At 38.4% G+C, this 21,020-nt stretch overlaps 1 protein-coding gene across 48 annotated transcripts in view; it reads right to left on the bottom strand.

The window, feature by feature from the left end:
- NRCAM (neuronal cell adhesion molecule) overlaps nt 1-21,020 on the bottom strand; it is a 182,152-nt gene that overhangs the window by 59,374 nt on the left and 101,758 nt on the right. For 25 of the 48 annotated variants that reach the window (XR_012087405.2, XR_013537021.1, XR_013537025.1 and 22 more), the window contains 8 exons: nt 15,361-15,555; nt 14,045-14,062; nt 11,866-11,971; nt 10,535-10,740; nt 9,327-9,449; nt 7,349-7,519; nt 6,667-6,723; nt 383-494 (listed from right to left, as the gene is read on the bottom strand). Coding sequence is in view for 38 of the 48 variants with exons in the window: in XM_073000476.2 (XP_072856577.2) it covers nt 383-494; nt 6,667-6,723; nt 7,349-7,519; nt 9,327-9,449; nt 10,535-10,740; nt 11,866-11,971; nt 14,045-14,062; nt 15,361-15,469 (902 nt within the window). In the remaining 10 variants the exon portion in view is untranslated. The remainder of the gene's footprint in view (nt 1-382; nt 495-6,666; nt 6,724-7,348; nt 7,520-9,326; nt 9,450-10,534; nt 10,741-11,865; nt 11,972-14,044; nt 14,063-15,360; nt 15,556-21,020) is intronic. The other 23 variants (XM_078376841.1, XM_078376838.1, XM_078376850.1 and 20 more) reach the window with 3 other exon arrangements.

The following is a 21,020-nucleotide window of genomic DNA, read 5'->3' as shown; positions in this document are numbered from 1 at the left end:
CTTCATTTCTTTTTCTCTGTGTACATGCATCACCAAACTATTCAAGTGTGACAGCGTAACACTTTGGCAGCAAACTAGTGTGTAAATACATAATGACTGTGTGCCATCAAGGCAATTTCGACTTGTGACCCTTTCCAGGGTTTTCTAAGTAGAGAATACACAGAAGTGGTTTACCATTCCCTATTTCTGGGGACACCCTGGGACTGTGCAGGTTGCCCATGACTACACAGGCTGGCTCCTCCCCTAGGAGGCACAGTGGTGAATCAAATTCCCAACCTCTAGTTCCACAGCCAGATATTTAAACCACTGCTATCCATACATACATCATAAAACATAATTCTGACTAATGTATTTAGGTTGCTTGATTTTAAGGATAACTTACAATCCTTCTGCAATGCACTCCAACAGAAGGGTGTTTCCTCTTAACTCTGTTTTGCTACTTGTGCTTCCAGTGGGTGTTAGAAGAGTTGGCCGTCTTTCTGGATATAATCTGGCTAAAAGAAAAAGGACCTATCAAAAGTATTCATACTTCAAATGTAATTCCAAACCTAGTATAGTAAAACAAGGCATGCTGATATAGTGTAAATGCATATGGTAGCTGATACCATATACTGTATTCATGCACATAGACATTCCTTAATTAAATATAAGCATTTTTAACCTATAGTTCTATGTTTTATTTCACTACTTTACAAAATCTGGAGAACAATTAAATATGATATGGTGAAGATCCAGGACTATTTTGGTAGTTTGGGGTTTCTGTGTTTTGGGGCTTCTATCAGCAGAAGCAGCGGGGGAGTCAAAAGTAGGAGAGAGTTTCATGGATGATATCTTCTAATTTAAATTTGTGTATTGTATTATCATGTGAAATTATCTCACATATATCTATGCAGTTTTGCAACATCCCATTCACTCCAAACAAGTATAGATAATTAGTGGGGTGCGAAGAACATCTTCATTGCAAAATTAACAGTGGCTTTAATTGCTATGGCTTCCACTTTCACTAAACAATTCCATGTAATTATAGTTTGACAAAGTGTTCAGAATCCTATTGAATAGGGACTGACAAAAGGTAAATTCAGATTTACTGGTAGATCTCTGGGTGGTTTGCAGTCAATAACGGTTTAGGGCCTCGATACTTGGCGGAATGCCTTCTACCACCAAGATCTACCCGTGTCACTCGCGCGAGCCAGGAGGTGAGGCTGAGGAGCCTAACGCCGAGGGAGGCCCGGAAGGAAAAGACAAGAAATCGGGCCTTCTCGGCGGTGGCTCCTCGCCTCTGGAACAACCTTCCCCCTGATATTCGCGCGGCCCCCTCGCTCGGTATTTTCAAAAAGCAATTAAAAACATTGATGTTTTGGCAGGCCTTCCCTCCTAGTTAATTCCTGATCCCCTTCTCTTTTCTTTCCTAATGTTTTAACCCAATGGTTGAAAGTTTTCTATTATGTAACTCTTTTGTTTTTATAGTGTTATCCCATGTTGTAAGCCGCCTAGAGTGGTCTATCGACTAGATAGGCGGGATATAAATAAAATAAATAAATAAATAATAAATAAATAAGCAAAGATTTCTGAAAACAACAGTGGCTGACTTCACCAGCTCTACTGTAAACTACACTGCGGAAGTGTAGAAAACCTAAGGTGACTGTGATAAAGTGGATTTTTGTGTAGAAGGACTGGGAAGGCAGTTTAGTTCTGATTTAAAAAAACAACAACACACACATTCCTGGCATCATAATTCTTTGATTTAATGTCTTTTGCCCCAAGCTGTAGTTGGTGGATATTAGCCTTCTCCTAAAAGCAAATTCCTCAATCCTGAAGTCTGCTCAACAGTGCCGTAGCACACTAATCTCCTAACCTTCACATATATACATTAAGGAGCTACTGTACTTTTCTGACCATACCAGACACATGTCCTACTCTGGAGAAAAGATATGACTGTTCAGCCAGTTTAAATTCATAGGGCAGTTAAACCCAGGAAGAGATCATATTGTAAGAAGTAACCAAATAACTACAAGCCCATAACTCTCAATCTTGATTTGCAAGCTGTCATCTGTGGACGCAGATGTCTGGAGTCAGCAATCCCATTTTCATTTCAACAAGCTGTATACATTGAACTCTCCACTTCAACATAATTGTGTGGGGGGGGGATTCTTGAGTTCACAAAAACTCAAGTAACCAGGGCCTTCCTTTTCTGCGTGCTTTCATAAAAGTTTCACAAGTCACCAAACAAAGAATTCCAAAGTGCATGTAGCCTAGCTCTCACATGCAGTTTGCAACTGTATGTCCTAGTTGATTCATTGTAACCAGCCAAAACAAAACAAACAAACAAAAAACCTCCGTAAATGTAGCACATTTTTGCTCTCCTACTGTGCTTCCCCGAAAATAAGACAGGGTCTTATATTAATTTTTGCTCCCCAAAATGCTTATTTTCCGGGGATGTTTTTTTCATGTACAACAATCTGCATACAGTCATGTCATCTTCTTCTGGTTGCTGCACAATGGTGGAGAGCAGGGTTTCACTTAACTGGGGCTTATTTGGGGGGGGGTAGGGCTTATATTACGAGCATCCTGAAAAATCATACTAGGGTTTATTTTCAGGTTAGGTCTTATTTTTGGGGAAACAGGGTATGTAGCTGTCTATTTCTCTCTCTTAATTAACTCTTCCTTAATCAGATTAATTATATTCTCTGCAGCCAAAGATGGAGAAGCTCTATACAGTCAGCAAAAACAAGACCTGGAGCTGACTGCGGTTCTGATCATCAGCTTCTCATAGCAAAATTCAAGCTTAGACTGAAGAGAGTAGGAAAAACCACTGGGCCACTCAGGTATAATCTAAACCAAATCCCTTATGAATACACAGTGGAAGTAAAGAACAGATTTAAGGAACTAGATTTGGTGGACAGAGTGCCTGAAGAACTTTGGATAGAGGCTCGTAACATTGTCCAGGAGGCAGCAACGAAAACCATCCCAAAGAAAAGGAAATGCAAGAAAGCAAAGTGGCTGTCCAACGAGGCCTTAGAAATAGCAGAGAGGAGAAGGGAAACAAAATGCAAGGGAGATAGGGAAAGTTACAGAAAATTGAATGCAGACTTCCAAAGAATAGCAAGGAGAGACAAGAGGGCCTTCTTAAATGAACAATGCAAAGAAATAGAGGAAGGTAACAGAAAAGGAAAGACCAGAGAGCTCTTCAGGAAAATTGGAGATATTAGAGGAACATTTTGCGCAAAGATGAACATGATAAAAGACAAAAATGGGAGGGACCTAACAGAAGCAGAAGACGTCAAGAAGAGGTGGCAAGAATACACAGAGGAATTATATCAGAAAGATTTGGGTACCCCGGACAACCCTGACAATGTAGTTGCTGACTTTGAGCCAGACATCCTGGAGAGCGAAGTCAAGTGGGCCTTAGAAAGCCTGGCTAACAACAAGGCCAGTGGAGGTGATGGCATTCCAGTTGAACTATTTAAAATCTTGAAAGATGATGCGGTTAAGGTGCTACATTCAATATGCCAGCAAGTTTGGAAAACTCAACAGTGGCCAGAGGATTGGAAAAGATCAGTCTACATCCCAATCCCAAAGAAAGGCAGTGCCAAAGAATGCTCCAACTACCGAACAATTGCACTCATTTCGCACGCTAGCAAGGTTATGCTCAAAATCCTACAAGGTAGGCTTCAGCAGTATGTGGACCGAGAACTCCCAGAAGTACAAGCTGGATTCCGAAGAGGCAGAGGAACTCGAGACCAAATTGCTAACTTGCGCTGGATTATGGAGAAAGCCAGAGAGTTCCAGAAAAATATCTACTTCTGCTTCATTGACTATGCGAAAGCCTTTGACTGTGTGGACCACAGCAAACTATGGCAAGTTCTTAAAGAAATGGGAGTGCCTGACCACTTTATCTGTCTCCTGAGAAACCTATATGTGGGACAGGAAGCAACAGTTAGAACTGGTCATGGAACAACTGAGTGGTTCAAAATTGGGAAAGGAGTACGGCAAGGCTGTATATTGTCCCCCAGCTTATTTAACTTATATGCAGAATACATCATGCGGAAGGCTGGACTGGAAGAAACCCAAGCCGGAATTAAGATTGCCGGAAGAAATATCAACAACCTCCGATATGCAGATGATACCACTCTGATGGCAGAAAGTGAGGAGGAATTAAAGAACCTTGTAATGAGAGTGAAAGAGGAGAGTGCAAAAAATGGTCTGAAACTCAACATCAAAAAAACTAAGATCATGGCCACTGGTCGCATCACCTCCTGGGAAATAGAAGGGGAAGATATGGAGGCAGTGTCAAATTTTATCTTCCTGGGCTCCATGATTACTTCAGATGGAGACAGCAGCCCTGAAATTAAAAGGCGCCTTCTTCTTGGGAGGAAAGTGATGACAAATCTTGACAGCATCTTGAAAAGCAGAGACATCACCTTGCCAACAAAAGTCCGAATAGTCAAAGCTATGGTTTTTCCTGTCGTGATGTATGGAAGTGAGAGCTGGACCATAAAGAAAGCAGACCGCCGAAGAATTGATGCCTTTGAATTGTGGTGCTGGAGGAGGCTCTTGAGAATCCCCTGGACTGCAAAGAGAACAAACCTATCAATTCTAAAGGAAATCAACCCTGAGTGCTCACTGGAAGGACAGATCCTGAAGCTGAGGCTCCAGTACTTTGGCCATCTCATGAGAAGAAAAGAGTCCTTGGAAAAAACCTTGATGTTAGGAAGGTGTGATGGCAAGAGGAGAAGGGGACGACCGAGGATGAGATGGCTGGACAGTGTCTGCGAAGCAACCAACATGAACCTGACACAACTCCGGGAGGCAGTAGAAGACAGGAGGGCCTGGTGTGCTCTGGTCCATGGGGTCACGAACAGTCGGACACGACTAAACGACTAAACACAAACACAAGGGCAGCACCCTCAATATACAGTTTAGGAGACAACAGGGGGGAAATTCCTGAGGATTTGCCCAGCTTGAGACAAGCAGCAGCAAGAAATCTGCCCTACACTTACCTGTGAAAGGGGACAACAGATGCACATATTTATTTTGGTTGTTATCACCTTGGCCCTAATATGGCCACACAGAATTTTCCCTCAGTCATACTGTGTATGTGTGTGCGACTGTTTGTGTATGTGTCTATCAAATGTGCACATGAGGAGCAATACTGTCTTCCTTGAAAATGGGCAAGGATGGCAGATAGAGGCAAGCTGATTCATCTAAGAATTAAAAATGCCTTATTCAGACATTCAATAAAAAGGTTTCTCTTAATTTATGACAAGAAGAAGTGGACTTGCTCTGCCACCTACAGTGGGGTCTTGACTTGAGAACTTAATCCGTATTGGAAGGTGGTTCTCAAGTCAAAAAGCTTGCAGGTCAAATATGCATTTCCCATAGGAATGCATTGAAAACCATTTGATCCGTATCTGCTCTTTTCCGTCCATAGAAACTAATGGAAAGCTGCTATTCTGCCTTCGACCACTAGAGGGAGATATTTTGTTTCTTTTTTTCTTAGGTCAAGAAACGTTCAGGGAAGGCAGGGAAAATACAGTCCAGGCAGTACCAGGCAGTCTGAAGACTCCCAATCCACTCTCTAAATGCTGGGAGGAGTGAGGAAGCAGACAGGCACCCTTTTCACTGGCCAACAGTTAACTGAAAGTTCACATTTTGCACTTTCCCTGCCTCCCACGTGGGTTTTTTTCAGTTCTTAACTCAAATCTAAGTATGTAAGTCAAGTCAATATTTTCCTATGAGAGTGGTTCTTAAGTCAAAATGTTCTTAACTCAAGCCGTTCTTAAGTCAAGACCCCACTGTATTGTCTTTGTTCTTGTGCAGAGCACTAAAACTGAAAGAAAACAGTCTGAGTGCACAGTGTATCTCCACACAATTGGGAACCCTTAAAGATAGCTGTTGGTCTTCAGTTTACCTTATCATATACATAATTTAGAATAGTGGGGTCAGAAATAGCCTGCTCTCTCTTTTCACAGGTTAAAATTAATAATTTGCTAAGGAATATACTGCCCACCATGTCAGGAATAACCTAAACAAACTATCTATTACACTGGCTAGGATCCTTCTAATACATAGTTTTGCCCTTTGGATAGTTTGCATAATGCAGACTGGTCTGTGCATTATTACAAAATTTAACAATGTGGTCAAATCTGTAGCCCTATAGTTAGGCTGATATTCCTATAAAAATTGCTACCTCTGTAAACAATTAAAATGCAAGATGAAGATAGCAAATAAGCAACAGAACATGAATATTTTTAAACATGCTAGACATGTATTCTTTCTAATACAAACATTTTCATCAGTTAACAGTTAAGCTGCATATTCAGCAACATATTAAGCAAGATTAGCATCTGTTAATTGTTTTTTAGTTTAGGATACAGCATGTGCACTACTGATTAAACTCAGTGATAACTGAAATATCAGTTCATGTAGAAGGAAAAGAAACAAGAGCACATGAATATTAGCAAGCCTGCTACACTACTCCATCAAAATATTTTTTTCATGCAAAGTTCTGCCATTACTTCAAAATCAACTAAGTGCTGCACAATTATTGTCATAAGTATGTATTAGACTTGTAAGGGCAGTACCATTAAGCAGCCATGGAGTAAAGTTAGTTTACTATATTCTACAATGAAAGGTATAATGCCAGAGTGCATCTCTAAAACTCACCACCATAAAAATCAGAGTCACTCATATTAGCAGTTATAGTTTCATTCAATGAATCCACTGAAATAAATAGAATATCATGAAAAATGCAACCACGCAAAGTTAATCTGGGTTCTAGAAATGTATCTATACAATAAATGACTGTCAGCTAATATACTGTATTTATATATTTTAGAAATTGCAACATTAGACTCTAGGGCAGTGGTCCCCAACCTTGGGCCTCCAGATGCTCATGGACTACAACCCCCAGAAGCCTTCACCACCACCTCTGCTGGCCAGGATTTCTGGGAGTTGAAGTCCAAGATCATCTGGAGGCCCAAGGTTGGGGACCACTGCTCTAGGACAACAAAAAAGCTCATTTTTGGTCGATGGTTTTCCACTGATATTTTGTATCATGACACAGTACAGTGTAATTGGGCTATTTATGGAATACCCTGCTAATTCTGTGAACAGGCAGCTTAAATCCTATTCATGTCAATGGAATATAAGCAATCAAACTATTTAGCAATACATACTTGATTATTTTACATTATTTTAAAATAAATGTAAACATAAGTCCATTTTTGTAGCTTTCAGTTGTCTGGGTATCAAGGAAGAAACAGAAGAAACTTAGCTTTGCACTGATGCAAGATAGCCTTCTGCTGAATATACTGTAGATACAAAAAATTATAAAATTCATACCTACCTGATTCAACTTTTAAAGAAATTGGTTGCTTCTGTTGTATAGTTTGAGTGTGGTTAAATCTTGCATAACATATATAATCATCACGGGTATCTTCTGGTATTACATTAGAAAAATAAAGGTCTCCATTTAGACTCTGTGAAACTCTACTGTTCTGAGGCAGCTTTTGAAAAGCTGTGGAAAAAAAGGAGAAATTTTTATAGTTCCAATGAACAATAAGGAGTTGGTTTAAGTGTTTTATCTACCATGTGCTTCTCCTGGCAATCCTGCCTTCACAACAACAATGCCATGCAGAAATCTTCAGAACTGGATTGAGCACTGACATACCAGTGCCACTTCTTGTATCATGGCAGCTGCAGGAAGTCCACAGAAATTGTGGCAGGCTGATTATGCATCTGAACCAGGTCACACTGAGATTTCTGCACATGATCCTGGGCCCAAGAGAGTAAGATAGTTCCTTCAAGAAATTTATACTATATTTGGAAATTTTTTATCTTTTTTATATTTTATATTATATTATAGTTGATAAATATTTAAAACATAGCAGCCAGCCAAGATATAATAAAACATGAATTCATATATCAACAAAATATTAAAAGCAGTATCCACCCAGAAAAAACTGATAAAACAATAATGAATCCTATGCAAACATTCTCAGATGATAACATAGAAACTACTGTTCATCAATAGCTTAGAAACATTTGCACCTTAAATTTGACATAAATATAATAAAAACAAAGCAGTTATTAAGCAAACCTCTCTGGGGAGGGAGCTACACAAGCCCTGCTACTGAAAAGACACCTTTGGCTACTCACTGCCACCTGACTTATTAGGAGTGATAATAAAGAAAAGTACCTCTCATCAAGGTTTTGGGATAGGTTCCTATGGGAGTACACAATCATATTATAGCACATGTTTCAGAGAGGTATCAAACCTCAGGAGGATTTTTAAAATAATAACCATCACTTGAAATATTTAAAAACATAACTAATTCCTTCTTCCAGTAACATAGTATAACTACCATCATTATTGCACTGAACTGAATCTAACTGCTAGCCTCACCTAGAGTTAGGCCTATTAAATAAAGGGACTTTTGAGATAGGGAAAAACAAAGTATTACTTTTAAAAACTGCAACTATAACAGTATCTAACTACTTAGAAGCCCAAAGCTATAAACATAACTTATTTACTAAAAAACAAAAACATAATTTCCAAGCTTTGATTGGTTTAGGAAGCTAGATAAATTCCAACAACCAGTGGCACCACTGCTTCATGTGTAATTATATTATTCTTATTTTAGAACAGATCTGTTATGTCTTTTTGCACATCACAGAAGAAAATACGTGGTGTATTCCCACTATAGTTCAAGAGCCTTTTTTACACATATGAAATTACTAAGTGCTTCACTTTTGACTTCTTCCTGCTGCTTTGCAAAGTCCATTGGTTTCAACCATCCCAACCTTCCAGATTCTAGTAACTGGGAGGAACAAGCAGGATTCTGACAGTTACAGGATAGAGATCAAAATGTGGGTCACTGGGAGATTCCTTGGAGGAAATAAGAACTAAGTACAGTAGTCTTCGGCTCAGGGTCATGTATAGAAATGTCTGCTTGCTGTATCATCAACATGGTGTTAATAATGACATACTGTTACCATTGTACGAGCCTAAAGCCATAACATGCAATTTTGTTATTAGCAAAAAATGATAATCCCACTATGCAGAAACCAGTTCGAAGAACTGGCATATAACCAACACATACCAAGCTGTTAACAAAAGCTGTATAAACAGTGTTGTGATGCAAGACAATAATATAGCAGACACAAATTGATGTACAGCAGTTTTCTTGTGAAATAGCATTGTAATAATCATCATGGATCATATAAAGCCACATAACGATGTCCCAATGTATCAAAGGTTACTAAACGCAGATGGAGTTCTGCTAATCTGTTCATTTACTTATTGATTTTAAAGGTAAACTTACAGTTATCCATCCAAAAAATTATAGGTGGTGGTAATCCCATTGGTGGCCTGCAAGGAAGTATTGCATATTGACCTTCAGTTACTATTTTTGGAACTAGTTTTTCTTTAGTCCATAAAGGGGATCCTGCAGAGAAAAAATCATTGTCATGTGGCCTGGGGAATGACAAAGACCAGCAACGCCAAAACTAAGGGGAAAAAACCTGCATAATATACAAAATCAACAAATTTTACACAATTTAGCAGGGATCATCTCAGTGGCAGTGAATAATTTAGCAGTGGTAATCTCAGGGAAAGTTAGGAGGAACATTATGGTGTGATTTTCCTATTTCAAGGAACTCAGTCTTCAAGCATTAATTAACAAACAAAAGGGAATTTTCCATCTTATTAAAATATTCATAGAAGGACCCTGGATAATGCAATACTGAGTGCTGTAGAAAGCAAAGCAATTAATAATTCTAAAAAAAGAATAAAAGAATCCTCACTTGACATTTTAGAAGTAGTTATTTGCCAAAATTTCAGATGAATAAAACAGAAAATAAAGGACATAGTCCTGTGCTCACTTGCATATTTATTCAACGACATATTCCATTGCTAGTTCAGTGCAGGCAACACAAGAAGTATGTCAGGGAATGCCATACCAAATATTAACAACAATATACAGTATCTGCCTCCCACACTCAACTGCAATGATTTAGTATGTTCTATGGAAACAGTTGTTGCTACAGAATAGCTGAACGTAAGTGAATTCATCATTTAAAATAAAACCATTACTATTTAAAGAAACTTTTTAAGAGATAAAATTTTCTTTAGGATGCCTCACTGACCATTTTAACTTCAATCTCTTTGATCTTACTCAAATATATTTAAAATACATTAGCAATATCTAATTTGTAAATGTATGAAGTAATTCAAGGATCAAAACAGTTCCAACTAATTGCTATGCTTTATACAATATTCAGTTTTAAATGCCCTGGAAAAAGAGGGGAAGATCTCTCGTGCTTAACTTACGTAAAAATATCAGAAAAAATGGACAGGTTTTCATGCAGTACAGCACTAAGCTAGAACATCAAACACCATTACCTTCTAACAAGATTGCTTTGATGATTAAAAAGATGTCTTTTTTTATAAAAGAAAAGAAGACAGAAAATTTAATAAATCAAAAGTTAACAACATAGCAAGAGCTTCATTAATATCATGCATTCAACTTACTGGATGGCCGTATGACAATATTATTGGAAATGGCGGCACCAAGCTCATTCCTTGCCGTGCACTGATAAATTCCTTCATATGACTCTGCTCTTCCTCCATTTTCTTCATTAATAATATTTATGATAAGAGTTCCTGAATGTGGCTTCATTCTTACCCGTGCATCCTTATCTATGTCAAAATGAGTTCCGTTACGAGTCCATGAAAAGCTACCAGTTGAAAAAAAGTCGAAGAATTTGCAAATCTGCGAAACCTTTTGTTTTAAGAGCATATACAATTTCAGTATTACAAGATCAATATAAATAACTACAATGTTAACAGGACATCTAAGAAGGAAATAGGATATTTATTCTAAAAATAAACAATTCCCTTTATTCAGTGCTCATTAATACAAACAGGACTACGTTCCTTACAGTTGCAAGGGAAAATTACAGATGCTCACCATGAGTAAGTGAACGCATATGTAAGTACATGGCTCTAGATGAAAAACATGAGCTGTATGAAACTTCTGATAACAGTTTAAGAGTGAAAGAAGTCTTACTAATCCTGGTGATGCCCTTTCTAAGCTTATATTTTTATTCTTAGGTTGCTAGATAGAGCTACTGTGTTTCCCCAAAAATAAGAAAGGGTCTTATATTAATTTTTTCTCCAAAAAACACACTAGGGCTTATTTTCAGGGGATGTTTTTTTTTTTCACGTACAGCAATCTATATTCAAATACAGTCATGTCTTCTTCTTCTGGTTGCTGCACAATGCTGCACAACAGTGAAGGGCGGGGTTTCACTTAACTGGAGCTTTTTTGGGGGTAGGCCTTATATTACAAGCATCCCGAAAAATCATACTAGGGTTTTTTTCAGGTTAGGTCTTATTTTCGGGGAAACTGGGTAGCTGAGCTTCTTCATTTCCTACCTACAGAAAGTCTGCTAGAACTTGTATTCTAAACATTGCATCAGCAGTTCCATTATGAATGCCTTTGTTAATGTTTCTATAGCAATTTTCTCTTAGCTGAAACTTGTTATAGCTAATCTTTGTAGAAAACCATATTCTTTTAATTGCCTAATTAAATGGAGGAGATGGTAGTTTTGCATCCCCAGACACAATTCTGTCTTTCATGTTGTAAAATGCTACATAGAAAGGTTAATGGCAAACTCACAATTCTCTATAAAGACTGCACTCATAGATTTCTCTATAGATTTAGACATTAAGGTTGCAATATACTGGAGAGAAAGCCTCATTGTAGATAATGGGGATTACTTCTGACAGACATATATAGAGCTATGCAGCAAACAAGCAACGAATATACACAGATGTAACACAATAAAGCCACTATTTACCTTGGGGGTGGTTTTCCTTTTGCTTCACACTGTATTACAATATTCTCTCTCGGATCAATGATATAGTCTTTTGGAGATTGTTGTGTTATTGTTGGAGGCTGTGGCACTTTTATAAAACATGATTGAGAACAAAAGTAAAAAAATGTTTAATTATATCTTCATAGTACATAAAATCACCTTGAAAAAAGGTAAATAATTGTATTCAGAGAAAAAAATTAAACCAATAATAATGTTAACAGCAAACACTAATATGCTGCAATCCTGCACAAACCTGCAAGGAAATGAGTACCCCTGAAGTTAGTGAGGAATTTGCACTTACAAGTCTGTAGGAGTCTAGCCCAAATGTATAAAACCAATTCTTCTAGCAGAGTAATTTAATGCATAGCCAATCTACTCACATAACATTTCACACTAGTTAATATTTCAGCATTGAACACTTCATTATTAAGAACAACTGTTTATATGAACACTGCAAGAGAACTTCTTTTCTTATTAATGAAATTACTTAATGCCTTTTTCAGATGTTCTGAATATGCAGGATTAAGACAAAGAGGGAAATTGAACCCAGGATAGTAACCACCAGCACGTTCCTGTGCACGTTGACTGTGACTTTGTATAAAGACCCTAAATTTGTATAAGATGTCGACATCCTCTAGTAGACACATTGAGCTTTCCTCAGTTAACATAATATAGTAAGGACACATCACAAAGTCAAGTGTCAGATCAGGTTCTCTTTACTATTTGTTCTTCAAGAACCTATAACCTAGGCCAAAGGGCATTGGATCAAGCAATTTCTTAAATCACCAGCCATTAACTCTGTTTGATTAAACTGGAATGCAAAATCCATAAGAATTGTAAAAAGAATTGCAGTTTCAATTAATACAGTGGTGCCTCGCTAGACAACTACCTCGCAAAACGGTTAATTCGCAAAATAAAGGGTTTTTGCGATCACTATAGCGCTTCACAAAATGGTTTTCCCTATGGGTGATTTTTGCTAGACGATGTTTCGGTCCGTGCTTCGAAAGACTTTTTTTCGGGATGGTTTTTCGCAAGACGATGATTTTGACAGCTGGGTTCACGCTTCGCAAAATGGTTTTTTTAGGGAAGTTTTTTCACAAGACAGCAATTTTGACAGCTGGGTCCACGCTTTGCAAAACGGTTTTCCTATGGGCGATTTTTGCAAGACAACGATTTTCCCCCCATTAGAACGCATTAAATAGATTTCAATGCATTCCAATGGGGAACAGTGTTTTGCAAGATGTTTTCACAAGACAGCGATTTTCGCTGAATGAATTAACATCGTCTTGCAAGGCACCACTGTACCAAAGTTTTCATATTGCACCAAAAGCATGCAATAAAGACTAAGACTTTTAATAAACTTTGGGCACATGAAACACAACTGGATTTATTTTACCCAGTTGTATGGCCCATCTTCTTTAAATAGGTGAGAGGTTTCAGATTGGTGAAGAGATTGTAACTGAGCCCCAAAACTAAACCAATACCACCCCAAGATCTTTGAAGGAGCAGTGGCTTCTTAATGTAATGGGCATTTATTCACTTTCAAACATGTCCACATGTTATGGAAAGAGCCACATCCAAGCAATGCATGCCTCTACATCATGAAAGGAGGAGGAAAGATGAGCAAACACACACTTTGGCTGTGTACAGATGATTACTTCTCTGGTGCAACAGGAGTAACCTTTCACTAATTGCTACCATGGCACTAGACCTAAATCAGCTTAATGTTAGAGAACTGCGCTGTAAACTGGATCTTGGCTTCAATTTTCTACCCACAATCATTTGTCCTAATCTTATAGTGAAATTGATTAGAACACAATTATAAAAAGAAGCTAGCGTGATCAATTTCAGTCTTTAAAGTTATGTAAAAGAATGTCATTGAACCAGAGACTATTGCTGAAAAGGAAAGATAGCTCTGCACCTCTGTCTACATGAATCCTTGTGTGACTATGTAGACATTCTTTCAGGTACTAAAAAGAAAATTCCTGGCTATAGTTTCTGCAGTGTTCTTCCAATCAATCATCTGTACACAGCACAAATGCAGGCAAACAATACTATGAACCATTTTTTTTCTAAAGGCCACTTCACACTCACTAAAAAAAAGAATTAAAACACACACATTGTAATTTTTATTGTCTAGGTTTGTGGGCAGAAAACTTACATTCTTCAAGAAGTTTTGCTTTTTTTCCCCACATCAGATTCAGCAGGTGAATTGTAATCATGAATTAAAGAAAATTATTTGTTAGTAAAAGGTAAAAGTGTAAAAGAAATAGAAGGTACTGAGAAAATATGCAGATCACCCATTCCACAGATCTTTTCTAACAAATGCGACTGAGCTAGCTGAAACATTGGTTATTTCGTTAGCATGACAAGTCAGTGTAGCTTCTCACACTCCAGCCTATGAGACACTTGTCTTGATTCTTCTTGATTGTTCAAGTGCAAACACTTCTTGTTATTCTGACCTATAAAGAATATGTAGCATTAATGCTAAAGTCCTAAGGAGGCAGGAAAATGGAATTGGTAGACCACAGTGCCTTAATGCTTCAGGCAAAAATCAATCTGTCCCCAGGACCAAATGGAAGTACAACAATGCACTTAAAACTCAATTTAAAGTTACAAATAGCACCAAGCTCTAGTCCATTTGCAATACGGATCAGTTGTGCTTTCTCATTGCTAAACCAATTACAGTATTTGAATGTAAACACCCATGAAAATACTTTAGGATTGAACTAATCATGCCCAGCTATGTTTTAATTAACTCATACTACAGGAAAAATTGCACATTTATTTTCTGTTTACAATGTTATGATTTGTACCCTTACAAAAAAAATTACTTATGCACACGTAAAGCCTTTGTTCAAAGAACTAATCTGTGCCCCAATCATGAGAAACTGCGTGTGAAACAAAATATAGCTTTGATTATCACCCTGTAACACCTTCTCCATATCACATGCTCCTGCTCAGCTTAACAGGTGTACTGTTTTCTTTGAGCAATTGGTTCAGTGATTATTTCTTTTCATCTACCAATTATAACTACAAATATTTTAGACATTGATGCATCTTTCAGCTGTAATTTACTAAACAGTGACAACAATTATTAAGCTGAGGTTCTTATCCGTGTCTATGAAGTAGGATGGATAATATTCACTAAATGTATGCTATTTATTTTTAATATGTTGTATATTCTCAAACAGCACATTTATGGATATATTTTAAAAATAAACATTAAGAAACAATATTGGGTCACATAGAACACAATTTCCTTTACAAATAAAGGCAAAATAAAGACAAATACAAGCTGTTTTAGAACTTTCTACAACTAAGGTAGGTGGGGAAAAAAAGGAAGTGTTGAATTGTGATTCTCTGTAATGCCGTACTACTTTTCCCACCATAGGTTGATTGTATGTTACCAGGATGTTTCTCTATGACACCTAAATCTGCTCAATGCTCTTTATGTTGGGTGCTGCTAATACTTACGATCAAGAGGTACATCCAATGCAATAATGATTTGGCATAAAAAGAGAACCAAGGGAATGCTGCTTCTAGAGATGTTCCTTCCCCTCTTCATTCTTATTCCAAAATTCATTAGGACACACTCACTGGAATTAATATAAATTCAACTTCTTGTTATCCAAGGAGATTTCAGGAAATAGTTACGTGATGTAGTGCAATCTGGAAAACAAGCAATGGCGGACCATTAAGGAGAACCGAATACTACTAATGAACTGGAAAAGATAACCAGACTCTTACAATTCCTGTATAATACCTGATTCTCACATTAGAAAAATGGAACAAACTTGAAATCAGCATATGACTCATTATATACTAGACTAGCCCTATTCAGGCATTGAGAAAAGGGTTAATCAGAACATGTAAACAAGGGAACAGTTTTTGTCCTGTTCCTTGCCTGACAATATCTCCATGGGGAAACAGACAAGGGTTTTTGCTCATGTGGAACGTCTCAATGCCACTACAAACATTCCCCCAAATCAAGGTTCTTGATCATGCAGAGAATTTTGATGCAGAACACACCATTATTTTTTTTCTTCTGACTGACTGTTGCATATAATAAAAGACATACAGAGATGCAGCTAGAACTTCCTCTGTTTATACATTCGGGTTAACACTACTCTGAATGCCTCAATGAGACAGGTTAGATGCATAGATTTTTCATTATGGGTATAAGTACTGGGCAGCTGGAAAGGACCACTATAAGGTGCAGAGCTTAGTTGTATTTTTTTTTTTAAAAAAAAACTGGACAGCCTCCCAAATCTCTCAGACAGAATGGCCAAACTGCTTGATGGATTTTGTAGTTCAAAACTGCATGCTTCCAAGCTCTGCAGAGGGCACAGTTCAACTGCAGAAAGCACAGTTTTTGGGCAGAAAGATCCATAGCCAACACTTAAGATCACCAATGAAGCAGCTCAAGGAGTAGGAGAGAAATACAGCTCATTTGAGACCCTGGAGACTCACTGCCAGTCAGAACAGCTATATCTGGAGTAGATACACCAAAGGACTAGATAACAGCACTTCTAGCATGTTATTCTATCTCCTGAAGACAATCTAATACTGGATCTCCATGTGTTCATTAGAAGATTTGAAAAAGCCTCTGAGAGACCATTCCAGGTGACTGAGAATCCTTTTTCAGGATAGTATGTGTGAGGATACTTTCACACCTTATGACAAACACATGGATCTCCCTCCTTTCCTTTGCTCATAAGACAGACTCAATTGTTCCTATATGCCTTAGAAGCATACATGCAGTACATGCAGCATCAACAAAGGCCACATCTGTAAATACTGCATGTTATAATCTTAGAACTGCAGAACTGGAAGGGACCCTATGAATCCTCGAGTCCAGCCCCTATCAGGGAGGCATAGTGAGGAATCAAACTCCCAACCTCTGACTCCAAAGCCAGATACTTAAGCCACTGAGTTATCCAGCAGTTCAATTATTACATGTAAGTTCCTAGTGGAAGTGTATTTTTATTGGATTTTGAAATACATAGTGTCTTACAGACAGAGGCAAGACATGAAATCTAACTTTCGGTTTCATATCGATTATCATGTGAATGGTAACAATAAAGATGTGTCAATTGAGAAAATAGGTATCCAATCTGACTGCAGAATTTGTCAGTTGACTATCCAAAGAGTCTACAACTGTATGATTAAAGCTGCTATGACAGCAAGTAAAGCTGCTATAAATGTGTGTGTGCTGTTTTCCAAATAAAGCTGCTTTCAACTGGTTCCAGATCATGTAAGCACTTGCACAAATGGCTATGTGTGCATGGAACTGAGTTTCTCAAACTCCTGTGGATCATAAAGCTCAGGAAGCTAATCACTAAGGCATTTGAAATATGTTGCACACCTTACAGTATCTCTGTAATCTTTACTACAACCCTGAAAGCTTGGTTATCATTCCCATATTAATTGGTGGGTATGGCAGAGGTACAGTGACTTGCAGCTCTTTGGACAGAAATAATCCATACACTAAAAAGCAGATAGCTGGACAATGCATGAGATATGAGAGTATGAGATATGGTGTAAATCAGCATCTAAAATCATAACACACAACCAGTACATGAAATCTACACAAGGATATCACATCACAGATGAAATGTGCATTATGCTGCTATGCCTCTCCAAAAACAGCTAAGGCTCTCCCCTGCACCACCACAAGGAGAGCATTTTGCACAATCTTTTGTTTTCTGAAAAGGCAGGGGAACTCCTTTTTGGTAGTCAGCAAGCAGAATGGCCACTCCTGAAAGGGTATGTGTAGAGAAAGCTATGGTAGGATGGGGACAATGAAACTTGCTGGGATGGTGGCTGCAGGATTGGCTATTGGTCAAAACGATTAGAGGAGACAGGGCAAAGAGTGGTATGTGGAAGAACAGGTTGGTAGTCCATGTCACAGTCATTTTTATGACTCCTCCTTCCCCACTCAGTAAGTCCTGAACTCTAACTCCAGAAAGAATATGTGTATTCTTTCTGAGTTTCCTGCCCCTGGAGCTAGGAGGTAATATCATTTCTTCTCTTCATTAACTCTAGCATTAGAATAAGAAGATTCAAGTCCTGGCCTGAAGGAATGGATGCCTCAGGAGTGGGGGAATGTGATGTTCCTTTGCATGCTGTGATCTAGAGGTATGTGAAAAGTTCCTGAGTTTGGTCAGCATAGCATGGATGGTATAACACTGAAAGGTACTGCTGCTTCTCTAATTGCTCTGAGCACATATTCTTCGGCAAGAATACACGGAGGAATTATATCAGAAAGATGTGGATATCCCGGACAACCCAGACAATGTAGTTGCTGACCTTGAGCCAGACATCCTGGAGAGCGAAGTCAGGTGGGCCTTAGAAAGCGTGGCTAACAACAAGGCCAGTGGAGGTGATGGCATTCCAGTTGAACTATTTAAAATCTTGAAAGATGATGCTGTTAAGGTGCTACATTCAATATGCCAGCAAGTTTGGAAAACTCAACAGTGGCCAGAGGATTGGAAAAGATCAGTCTACGTCCCAATCCCAAAGAAAGGCAGTGCCAAAGAATGCTCCAACTACCGTACAATTGCACTCATTTCGCACGCTAGCAAGGTTATGCTCAAAATCCTACAAGGTAGGCTTCAGCAGTATGTGGACCGAGAACTCCCAGAAGTACAAGCTGGATTCCGAAGAGGCAGAGGAACTCGAGACCAAATTGCTAACTTGCGCTGGATTATGGAGAAAGCCAGAGAGTTCCAGAAAAATATCTACTTCTGCTTCATTGACTATGCGAAAGCCTTTGACTGTGTGGACCACAGCAAACTATGGCAAGTTCTTAAAGAAATGGGAGTGCCTGACCACTTTATCTGTCTCCTGAGAAACCTATATGTGGGACAGGAAGCAACAGTTAGAACTGGTCATGGAACAACTGAGTGGTTCAAAATTGGGAAAGGAGTACGGCAAGGCTGTATATTGTCCCCCAGCTTATTTAACTTATATGCAGAATACATCATGCGGAAGGCTGGACTGGAAGAAACCCAAGCCGGAATTAAGATTGCCGGAAGAAATATCAACAACCTCCGATATGCAGATGATACCACTCTGATGGCAGAAAGTGAGGAGGAATTAAAGAACCTTGTAATGAGAGTGAAAGAGGAGAGTGCAAAAAACGGTCTGAAACTCAACATCAAAAAAACTAAGATCATGGCCACTGGTCCCATCACCTCCTGGGAAATAGAAGGGGAAGATATGGAGGCAGTGTCAAATTTTATCTTCCTGGGCTCCATGATCACTGCAGATGGAGACAGCAGCCCTGAAATTAAAAGGCGCCTTCTTCTTGGGAGGAAAGCGATGACAAATCTGGACAACATCTTGAAAAGCAGAGACATCACCTTGCCAACAAAAGTCCGAATAGTCAAAGCTATGGTTTTTCCTGTCGTGATGTATGGAAGTGAGAGCTGGACCATAAAGAAAGCAGACCGCCGAAGAATTGATGCCTTTGAATTGTGGTGCTGGAGGAGGCTCTTGAGAATCCCCTGGACTGCAAGGAGAACAAACCTATCAGTTCTAAAGGAAATCAACCCTGAGTGCTCACTGGAAGGACAGATCCTGAAGCTGAGGCTCCAGTACTTTGGCCATCTAATGAGAAGAAAAGACTCCCTGGAAAAGACCCTGATGTTGGGAAAGTGTGATGGCAAGAGGAGAAGGGGACGACCGAGGATAAGATGGCTGGACAGTGTCTGCGAAGCAACCAACATGAACCTGACACAACTCCGGGAGGCAGTAGAAGACAGGAGGGCCTGGCGTGCTCTGGTCCATGGGGTCACAAAAAGTCGGACACGACTAAACGACTAAACACACACACATATTCTTCTCTTTGGAGATTTTCTGGTTCTTTTACCTCTCTGCTTCCAGACCAAAGTGATTTGTCAACACAGTAGCAGTGTATTACTTGCAAATATGTACACCAATATAACTGTTGTACAGGATGGTTTGCAATACTCCTGTTTCCTGTGCATACACGGTTTCTGAATCCCAGTCATAGTACAGCATAACATTAATGCTCAAGGGGGAGTATGAAGTGTTGTTTGTTTGTTTTTATTTAAATAACTAAACCTACAGTGGAGATACTCAAATAATGATGTGTGGGAGCGTTTCTTAAAAACAAAAAACATAATTTTCTGTTTAGCATATATGTTTTAAATATTGACTGCTTTAAAGGGGGACAAAAGTACCTTAGTTACAAAGAGTGTGAAATGAAAACTGAATACATAGTTTTATTTATGCAAATACAAATTGATAAATTTTGTTATCTAATTGTACCAACAACATCACAGCTATTAAGCTTTTTTTTTCAGCACCAACTGGTATTGGACTTCCTCTTTACAAAGGACTTTATGTTTTTCCATAAATTATACTGAAGTTATTCTCCTAATCTATTATCATCTAAATTTATTTGAATATATATTGGAAAAGACATTAAGCATGAAATGTATGATTAGGTTTTATTCATGAATCAGGGTTACATTTATTAAGTCAAATGCAGACATTTCCTATTAAATATTAAATGATTCCCCCCCAGGTATTATTATACTGTACACAGTGGATTCCAAAGGATGTTACTGAGAGATACCCACATATTAATATGCATCATGTAAGAATAAAGTCATGTTTTCTTAATGAAAAACTACTAAAAACTTGTTTCAGTTTGAAAGGAAGGAAGGACTGAATTTAATATAACCAGTAATCACTTTATTTAAAAAAGCAAGCCATCATCCTGAACAGTATGAAATGCACATGTAATTTATTCAAAGCACCTAAGTAAAACAAAGTGAGAAGTACATTTACCTGAGTGGAAGGCAGATCATTATTTCTCCTAAAGCAAGTGGACTTTATCTCTGTTTCTACCAGTGGGGCACACAACATAGGAAGGACCTGTGCTTTGCATGCAAAATATACCAGATTCTATCCACAGCAGCTGCAAGTAAGAGTGGAAAACCCTCCTGTCTTAAGTTCTGGAGAAGTGTGCAAGGCAATATACTCAACACTAAACTAACTAGTCAGTGGCTTGAGTCTGCTGCCCTGCATTCCATTTCTGCTGCTGAGAAAGGCAAGAAACAATTTAAGTTCTAATAGTTAATTGTCACCACTGTACAGAACAA

The sequence above is a fragment of the Pogona vitticeps genome, chromosome 5 (genome assembly GCF_051106095.1).
Source record: "Pogona vitticeps strain Pit_001003342236 chromosome 5, PviZW2.1, whole genome shotgun sequence".
Classification (NCBI taxonomy): Eukaryota; Metazoa; Chordata; class Lepidosauria; order Squamata; family Agamidae; genus Pogona; species Pogona vitticeps.
Note: the sequence above shows the minus strand (reverse complement) of the source record. Positions and strands in the feature narration are given on the sequence as shown.